At 33.4% G+C, this 9,551-nt stretch overlaps 3 protein-coding genes across 7 annotated transcripts in view; 2 read left to right on the forward strand and 1 right to left on the reverse strand.

Annotated features, from left to right (window-relative positions):
* LOC105248072 (putative inorganic phosphate cotransporter) overlaps window positions 1-2,752 on the forward strand; it is a 37,819-nt gene extending 35,067 nt beyond the window's left edge. For both annotated transcript variants that reach the window (XM_011252656.3, XM_011252646.3), the window contains exon 8: window positions 72-2,752. In XM_011252656.3, coding sequence (XP_011250958.1) covers window positions 72-251 — 180 coding nt within the window. In that variant the 3' untranslated portion in view covers window positions 252-2,752. The remainder of the gene's footprint in view (window positions 1-71) is intronic.
* An 823-nt stretch (window positions 2,753-3,575) lies between these two features.
* Window positions 3,576-8,208, forward strand: LOC105248032 (T-cell immunomodulatory protein). Of its 4 annotated transcripts, none has more exons than XM_011252577.3 (4): window positions 3,576-3,705; window positions 4,295-5,846; window positions 6,075-6,369; window positions 7,992-8,208. In XM_011252577.3, exons 2-3 carry the CDS (start codon window positions 4,314-4,316, stop codon window positions 6,336-6,338), a joined length of 1,797 nt encoding a protein of 598 aa, XP_011250879.1. In that variant the 5' UTR covers window positions 3,576-3,705; window positions 4,295-4,313; the 3' UTR covers window positions 6,339-6,369; window positions 7,992-8,208. The 4 variants fall into 4 exon arrangements, with proteins under 4 accessions (XP_011250879.1, XP_011250887.1, XP_025263588.1 ...); XM_011252585.3 differs by having other exon boundaries at window positions 6,075-6,360; XM_025407803.1 differs by lacking the exon at window positions 7,992-8,208 and having other exon boundaries at window positions 6,075-6,442.
* Window positions 6,731-9,465, reverse strand: LOC105248046 (cyclin-dependent-like kinase 5). The gene is made up of 7 exons (XM_011252601.3): window positions 9,309-9,465; window positions 8,988-9,076; window positions 8,485-8,678; window positions 8,320-8,407; window positions 8,018-8,189; window positions 7,548-7,759; window positions 6,731-6,917 (listed from the first exon to the last, which is right to left on the reverse strand). Exons 1-7 carry the CDS (start codon window positions 9,343-9,345, stop codon window positions 6,810-6,812), a joined length of 900 nt encoding a protein of 299 aa, XP_011250903.1. The 5' UTR covers window positions 9,346-9,465; the 3' UTR covers window positions 6,731-6,809.
* Between the last annotated feature and the right edge of the window lie 86 nt (window positions 9,466-9,551).

Raw genomic sequence — 9,551 nt, forward strand, 5'->3', positions numbered from 1 at the left:
TTTTAAAAAATCGCTAAGTGATTGAATAATTAGAATTGATCAAACAATAATTTACATGTTTTATTTTGCAGCCAACGCAAGCAAAATGGAGGATTGTATTCATGATTTGTGCTGGTATTTACATAATATGCGCAACATTCTATGTAGTTTTCGGTTCTGGACAGAGGCAAGCATGGGATAATCCAGATAAAGATGAAAGAAGTGAAAAAAGGCAGCTAGATGGGGTGCAAGTCGTTGAAACTCAACATTGACAAGTAAATATTTTATCGATAAGATACTGTGGATATGAAAGAAAATCACTATTGATGTGTCCATCTGGCCGTTTTTGCCTGCGTACATTCATTCCCTCCCTAATATTTAACAATTCAAAACGATTGTACATTAAGATAAAATATTTAAGTTAATTTCAAAATTATTCTTTCTTTTTTACTATAAAAAGATATAAAATTTTTCACAATAGGGATTATCACAATCATATTGTAGATTTTCATACTTTTGTACGCGATTGCAAAAGTTATATATCAATTGTTGTAGTGTTGTAGAATGTATGTTTCATGTGAAGGACGATTTATATGCGTGTGAGAATGAGAGAAAGAGAGAGAGAGAGAGATATATATTATATATATATATACTCACAACTAAGCTATTATAAGCTTAATTCATTTGTCATTTAATACATTTTATGATTTATTATTTTTTACATAATTTCGGGGATTATGTAGAAAAAGTCGCACTTTAAGGTTTGGCATATTAAAGGAAGAACAGTAGAAAAAAAATAATTCTTAAAAAAATAAGAAAGAAAGTGGAAACTATTGCTTGTAGATACGCGAACTTTCATATACTTACCTGAAAGGAAATATCATGACAAGAGCATCAACACAGATATGTTGCAAAAATTCATAAGAAATTATTTCTTTAAATTAATTTACTATGAAATTATATACATGGATGTTTAAGTCGAATTCAATATTGCTTTAATTATGTAAGTGAAAGCGAAAGAAACATTAAGCTCTGACAGCATGACATCAAATTTGTTTGCAATATATTTAGTAATACTTTAGTAATACTTTAGTAATACTGTAATATTATGATAGAACACTGAAATTCACATTTCATATTTTAAAACACAAATTTTGATTTGCATAGTAAACATTTTGTTAATTTATCAGACATCTCTTTGTTAGCTTCACGTTTCAAACAAAATTTATCAATCTTCGTCTTCCATTCTGTAATAATAACGCACACTTTAATATTATAAAGCGCATTGAAATTTGCATATGAAATAAATTTAAATAAATTTATTACAAATCATGCAAAAGAAAAATCTATCGTAGTATTTCTCTTTTGTTACGCTTATCTTCAAGTTAAATAGTTTGTAATCTGACAAACTTGTGGTAGCAGTATTAGAGCGAAGATCCCCCTTTATTGTTCATCCGTTTTTGTTACATCATTACTTTTTATTACAATTACAGCCATTTTGTATTGTGCGTGTGGCCTGAATGAAAAAAGTATGAAAGGAAAGTTCCCATCTTCGTCTGGGAGATTCTCGAATCTAGTTGCGCTGCGATCAGCACAGTATGTCTATAATATAATAATGGTTATACATATTGTAGATATTTGCGCATTGTGCGCATAAGTCTTATATATATATGCATAAGATATAAATATTAGATGAGTTATAATATAGTGTAGATATTTATATAGCGTTTATGAAAGACGGAAAAAAGATCATTAATCATTTCTCGATTATCAAGAAATAGATGTTAAACAAAATGATTCTGCTTGTACAGTGGAATGCATTTTTTTGTGTATAATCGATAAGTCTCTCTTTTTTCTATAATCAACTTTGACGATGATTGTAAATTTCGTCTTGTACAATTTTGGATATATCGAAGATATATTTGTTGTAATTGGCATTATTGTTGATGACTTGTCGATGAAATACGTAATCGCGCAAAACGAATTCCTTTAAGCTTAACAAACTTTGTTCTATATTCTATAAGTTTTTAAGTTTTGTGAGAAAAAGAATAAGAAAAATGCTCTTACACATTATATTCGAAATTCTGAAATTGATTTACCTCAAAATTAAAAACATTAAAGCATATTTATGTTAGAAACATTTATCTTGCGACGTTATTTTATATAAACTTTACGTAAAAGCGTTGGAAATAAATTTAAATAGCAATGCATGTTAGTTGCAAATAGAGGGAATAGTAATCTAATGTAAGTAGCCTCTGTGATTGTTATATTTAAAAAGTGCCTTCAACAATTGCGTTTTCTTTTTCATGCATAATGTATTATTAATTAAGAGACTTTTCGGACAGAAAATATATCAAAATACTTGTGAAAATTATTCAAATATGTTATGCGTATGAAAATCTTTATGTAAGAGCTTGAACAATTGTAAATTACTTTATTATATTTTCGACATGGCGATAAATAATTCATTATAATTGTAAATCAATTCGAAGAAATAGATACATCAGAAGATGCATACAATGATAAAAAGTTACCTAACATAATAAAATCATTCAATACACAAAATTTTGCAAATCTATATTTTTATACAAATATTTATACATAATGTACATAATATGCGATCTTCTAGCGATGTTACAACATTAAAAATATTTTTATTGTTGGGATTGTAAGAAAATATATATATATATGTGATAATAGAACTGCAAGAGTAAATAAAGTAACGTCTAAGATACAGCCGTAATAAACTGCTGTTTTGGCTATTTATATATTATTTTGAAATATTTTTATTAAATCCTACACTCTCTCTTTTCTTAATCGCTACTGTTTTTGTAACAAAATTTTGTATCTTTGTACAAGCAAATGTGTATGTTAATAATACGCCAATTTGCATATGTATAATACATATTACAGTATAAATATATATATATACATATGAGTGCATATGGAGCTATTAAATATGAAAATAGAAAAGGATAATTCTAATAATCGATAAATTATATCAGTATTAATAAGATAAAATTTCTGAAAATGCTTGTACAATTTCAGAAATGGATGGTCTGAAAAGAGAAAAGATGTCGCAGGTACTTTTACATATGAATTTCACATATATAAATAATATTTTTTCATCCTATCGTTTGGAATAATTGTTCATTATTTAATTATCTAATTTTTATCTTTTTAATGCTGAAAATGATTGATATTCTAATATGTATTCTGATAATTATTTAATCATCTAATTTTTATCCCTTTAATTCTGATATGTATTCTGAGTTCTATTTTTTTTTTCAAATAAATTATTCGTAGAAATTTGCGAATTAGTATATTACATGTTACCTATCACAATACATACTGTTATGTACGAGATATAAAAGCAAAAATAAACATTAAATCAATGCTCGTTTGGAAAAAATTTTTTTAATATTAAGCGCTCAAAATCGTATCTCGGATGATACTTTTTATTTTGACTTTCATACGAATGCGTTCAGAAATTTTATTCGTGGAGTAACATTGAATTGACCAATCAGGATTAAGAATGTTTGCTCTTTTTGATTGGTCAATTAAACACTGTTTATCTTACGGTAGGATTTCCGAACGCCTCCTAATATGTGTCATCAGCTGTTAGATTATGGTCAGATATGATAATTTATAATATTGCGCGATATATGTACATTTCTTGTAATATCCAGAGTGGACATAGAATTTAGGTTAGTGAAATTTATAAATGTAAGTATTTAAAATTTTTCCATCTTATAGAACTTTGTACACTCGTAAACAATTCTCTCTCCTATACTGTTTTAGGTTAAGTATAGATTTGATAAAGGATCTATCTCTTTCTTTACTTATTATAAAAATTTGTTCAATTTTTTTAGAATTTTATTTTGATTATACATACTCCTATGAAAAACCTATTATGACATGTAATTATATACGTCATTTCGATAAATCTTTTTTTATAATGCTAACATATAACTAAGTTGACAAGTTGATTTTTTTATATCTTTTACATCTTTAGCTTAATATCATTTTTAAGATCCTTGTGTTTTCGAAATTAATATTTATTTGAACCATAATGTAGAAGTAGACTCCATATAAAAACATTTATTGTATCACATACTAGAGAAAAAAATATATTTAACTTAATGTTTCATTATTTTGATATTAGGAATTTTCTATGATTAATTTTTATTTCACTTTTATTTGAAATGAATTATTTATTATTAGGTTTTAGACAGTACGTTTATTACATTAAATGCCATAAAATAATATTTTATCGCTTAAACTTCCTTATTTTTAAGATGTATAATTATTGCAGGTCATTCATTGGAATGTAAATGATGTTGTCGATTCAAACATTGGTCTATCTCATCGTGCTTGTCACGGTGGCAAGATGCAGTGACATAACACCTGCCGTGTTCGGTAACGTATTGGATGGTATGCCGGCAGCGTTTGGCGACTTCAATTCTGATGAACTGACAGATGTGTTTATGTTGCGCGGGAAACCGGGGGATAGTCCTAGGACGGTAGAAATATTCTTGGCGGCTGATCAGGAACCATTGTTACGGCCTGCGCCACATTTGAATTGTTCTTTCAAGAATAATGTGACCAGCGTAGTGCCAGGCGACTTTGATGGTGACGTCTTCATGGATATCCTAGTGACTACCTTTAATCGCACGGATAAGCTCACTTATGTACACATACTCTGGGGCGGGAACGGCCATCTGAACTGTAGCAACGAATCGTTACCTCTTATAAAGATGCGCGACCAACCGTTGGCATTGGATTACAATCAAGATATGATAATTGATCTTTTCGGAGTGGATCAAAATAACAATAGGACATTCTGGATATTCAACGAGGATAGAACTCCTCCGACACCCCTTAAGATGGAATCGAAAGATAAATTGAAGTTTGAGTCGGTGAGAATTCCGCATTCCAACGCTTTTCTAGATCTAAATAATGACTTTCTGTCGGATCTCGTGGTAACCACGAAAAAGTCCTTCGAAATATGGTTTGGTACCGAGATAGGAGGATTTGAATTCTCTCACTACATCCATCTTCCATACAATGCCTTGATCGATCAAAACAAAACAGAGTTTGGCCAGACTCTCTATCTAGACATTGAGCTAACCGGCAAAATGGCTCTCCTTCTGCCATTGTGCTTCAACGAGGAATGCACCAATTGCACGATAATGATGTATCAGAACTCAAGCTGGCATAATCTGGAAGTAAACTTCCGCGATCTTAACAATGTGATGTGGGGTTTCGTGAAGCCGAATGGTCACCGTTACACAGAGACCATTACTCTTCGCGGCGGTGACTTTAACATGGATGGCTATCCGGATTTGTTGGCTACTCTGCAATCTTCCTCCGGAAAACAGTCATTCTTGCTGCAAAACGTGGCGTGCAAGACTTGCACCGGTTTCAATCGCACCTTCGAGGTCAAGTGGCAGGCGCTGAATCCATTCTACAATGAGACCGCGATGGCAGTATTTTACGACTTTTATCAAGATGGTATCCTAGATGTGATACTGGTGGAGTATGATAAGACGAGCAATTCCTATCGCACTGCGGCGTTCAAGAATAGTTTGGATTACGATGCGAATTTTGTTAAGGTGATGGTACTCACCGGACGCACCAACAGCATGTATCCAATTTCACCGGGCTCGCTTGGCAAGAAAAAACGAACCTACGGCACCAATTTGCCGGGACCATCAATTGCATACAGAACTACTACTCAGGACGGTAGTCCTCGTAATGCGATTGCAGCGCAGTTACCACAAAGCGCACATTTCTCGCTTAATTTGCCATACACCACCTTCGGTTTAGGAAGAACGCCTAATTTTGTAGATGCTCTTACGATAGGGGTACGTGAGAAAACGAAAAAGTAGCTTGATTCTTAAGGCTATATAATTATATAAGTGTAAATTTTGAAGTTAAATCGAGTTTAACTAGATTTCTTATTTTCTATCTTATAAGTAAAAAAAATTATATTTAATATTATATATTTGATTACTAATTTAACTATGCAATTAAGTTTTTTTAGTAGAAAAATCTCGAGTAATGTTATAACATTTGAAAAAAATTGTTTCTAGGTTGGTGGTAAATCACGAGAATGGCCGCAAATCATACCCAATTCCCAAATGGTTGTGATACCAAATCCCATCGCCGAGCCGTCGAGATGGAAGGCTCAACTGTTCGTTACACCTAGCAAGTTGATCTTGCTAAGCGCTGCCGCATTAACCGGCACATGCGGTTTGATCACAGCCATTATTCTCGGTTTGTATTGGAAGGAGAGGCGAGAGGATAAAATAGAGAAACTGCAGGAAGCGCACAGGTTCCACTTCGATGCGATGTAAACGAGTTGATACATGTGAAGAGGTAAAGAAGGTGAATCGATAATTAAGACTTATTTAAGATATTGATTTATTGATATAATAATAATTTAATAAATAAACCGCGCTTATAATATATCCTCGATCTCGCGTAAATCTTTATACTCATCTTTTCATGACTGACAGCAAATCATGCATCGTGTCTTTCCTTTCCGTAGAATTTTCACTTTCAATACGAAGATGTTGCTGTCAGATAATTAACGATTTTTATCGATTCTTCCGTGTCATTTTATAAAACAATGATGGTAGACACGCATCGGTGTTTACCTCTTCTCGCGCGGCAATCACTTCATCTCGAGCATATATAATATATATGTATATGTATTAACAAACGATCTTTGCCAGTGTGTCTTTTTCGCCTTCATTTTTTGGTCGCTGCGCATCATATACGCATGCTAATGTTTTCGATCGATCTAAATTAAGAGGGATGATTCGCTATTGGCATCGGTCATTCTTTATGGCAGGGTTCAAGTCGTTGAAGTATGGATGCGCCATCGCTTCCTCCGCCGACAATCGTAGAGCCGGATTACACACTAATAATCTCTATACATTCAAAACAATCAAAAATTAATATATATGATATCGATCAATCTTGATATAAAAGAATATAATTTCACAAAACCGTTTTTTACAATTTTGCTTGGTTTATATTTGTTATAAACATATATATATGTATATATGCTTGTAGTAAATAAATCAAGGAAAATGATTTTGCGAAATTAAAATGTTATGTATAAGAGTTTTTTATTTTTGAAATTTTTATTTGAATGACATTTTAATTTTTTTTTTCTAAATCAAAATTTGATCTGATATATTGAAACTTTATCTCACATATATATATATATATATATATATATATATATATATATAATAATATAACTAAACACTATCTTTAATTATTTATGATCGAAATATTATGATCGAATTTATACTTTGATAATATTTTAAATCATTTGCATTCTAGTCTCATTATAGTTTTTTATTTCATATTGCTTCTCGCTCGATTAAATTGTTTGTTATAGATTTATTAAAATTAATTGTTAGATAGTGATGGAAAATTTTATCATGTATGTAATTAGATATTATTCTAATATTTTCTATATTAAATAGAACTGCATTTGTATATTACACATTTCTGCTGTTTCAATAATAAATATAAACAATGCGATTTACCTGGAGTAAGTCTTTGCCTCTTGAAGTGAGCTTGGGTGTAACCTGTGACAGTCCTTGTGTGGGATGGTATTGTGGGAAAGGCTTATAATCGGGAAGTGTTGTTAAATCTGGCCAGGTTTCCTCGGTCGGTGTGCCCAACATTTTGAATATTCTTTTCAATTGGTCATCCACATCCGATCCAGGAAAGAGTGGTCTACCGGCATTCGCCAATTCTAGAATATATCGCACCAAAATATTTGATTTTATAATATATAGCTAAATGTGTTATTAAGAAAATTAGGAATATGTATTAAAGATATAGAGGAATGTGTTATTAAGAAAATTAGAACTATGTATTGAAGTTTTAATTAATTATTCCATTTTTTTAGATAAAAATATAAGCGTTTTTTATATCATATATAAATTGAAAAGGAGTTTTATCAAAGATTGATTTGAAATTTTTAGAGAGAGAGAAACCATCGGATGATTACCGGCAAATATACATCCCGCGCTCCACATGTCAATGGACGTTGTATATAATTTTGCTCCGAAAAGAACATCCGGGGGACGGTACCATAATGTAACAACTTCCGCTGAGTAACATTTTACAGGAATACCAAAAGCCCTTGCTAATCCGAAATCGGCAAGCTTCAACTCCCCGTTCTATAAACAAATTCTCTTGTGATTCAGTATTCATTTTTAAATAATAAATTAGATGAATATAATCTTATGTGAAGTAATAAATTGTTTTTTACAAAAATATGTACATACAAGATTAAATATAATTACATACCTTATTGATGAGTAAGTTCTGTGGTTTGAGATCTCTGTGCAAAACATTCCGGCTATGACAGAATGCTAATCCTCTTAGTAACTGATATCTGAAGGCAAATAGATTAATGACAATTTTGCTGATAATGGAATAAATGGATTTTTTAAACAAATTAAAGCATCTTACAGGAATGATTTAACGACATCCAAGTCAATCTCTCCATTTAGACTGTCAAAGTACTTTTTGAGATCCTGGTCGCAGTGCTCAAACACCAAGGTGAGCTTCTTGTCGCTGTGCAACACGTCATAGAGGCGAACTATATTCTTATGCTTGAGTTCCTTCAGTAGACAGATCTCCCGTAGAGCCGACGACGGTACACCCTTGAGCAACGTAAAGAGCACACGAGCGATAAGACACACTAATATCAAGGAGAACTTTGCCTTCGGCCTTCGTCGAAGGGAATTATTTTCGACGCGGCGCCAAGAGAGCGCGTCGCTTTATTATATAAATAAAACACGAGCGATCGATTAATTAAATTAATCGGAACGCCGGTGTCGCGGCAAACAGTGGGGAACGAAGGGGTGAGATTACGTGTAAAGAGAGAAGAAAAAAAAATATATACATATACATAATATGTTATATATATATATATAAACGAGGTATAAAATATCGGCACAAGCACCACCTACTTCATCGTCATCGTCCAGTCTCACCCGCTTGAGCGCGACGATTTCGTGTGTCTCGCGATTCTTGGCTTTGAACACGGTGCCATAAGTGCCTGGAAAGAAGAAAGAGCGAGAGGTCGTATGTACGGGAGGCGAGGCGTCGTGTGTTGACAGCACGCAACACGGCGATGAGAGGGGAGGGGGGGAGGCGGAGGAGGAGGAGGACCCCACCGGGCGGCCGCGCGACGCACACGGGGCACGACGACGACGACGCCGCGTCGCGTCGCGACGACGCCCGATGACGCGCACCGCACCGTCGCCCCACGGGACCACAACACGGCTCACCTTCTCCTATTTTCTCGAGCTTCTCATACTTTTGCATATTTTTGCTGATACCACGGGCGGAACGCGCACGCACGCACGCACAGTCGCGCACAGTGTTTTTCGCACCACTGCGCGCGCCCGACGAACACTCTGACGCGCAATCATGCCGCCAACCTTACGTCTTGTCCCGAGACAGGCGTTACCAACGCTTGCGAAATTTTTACCCATCGAGTACGACCATGGAGCTTGCGATAGTGGAGACGT

The sequence above is a fragment of the Camponotus floridanus genome, unplaced genomic scaffold (genome assembly GCF_003227725.1).
Source record: "Camponotus floridanus strain SB8 unplaced genomic scaffold, Cflo_v7.5 scaffold19, whole genome shotgun sequence".
Classification (NCBI taxonomy): Eukaryota; Metazoa; Arthropoda; class Insecta; order Hymenoptera; family Formicidae; genus Camponotus; species Camponotus floridanus.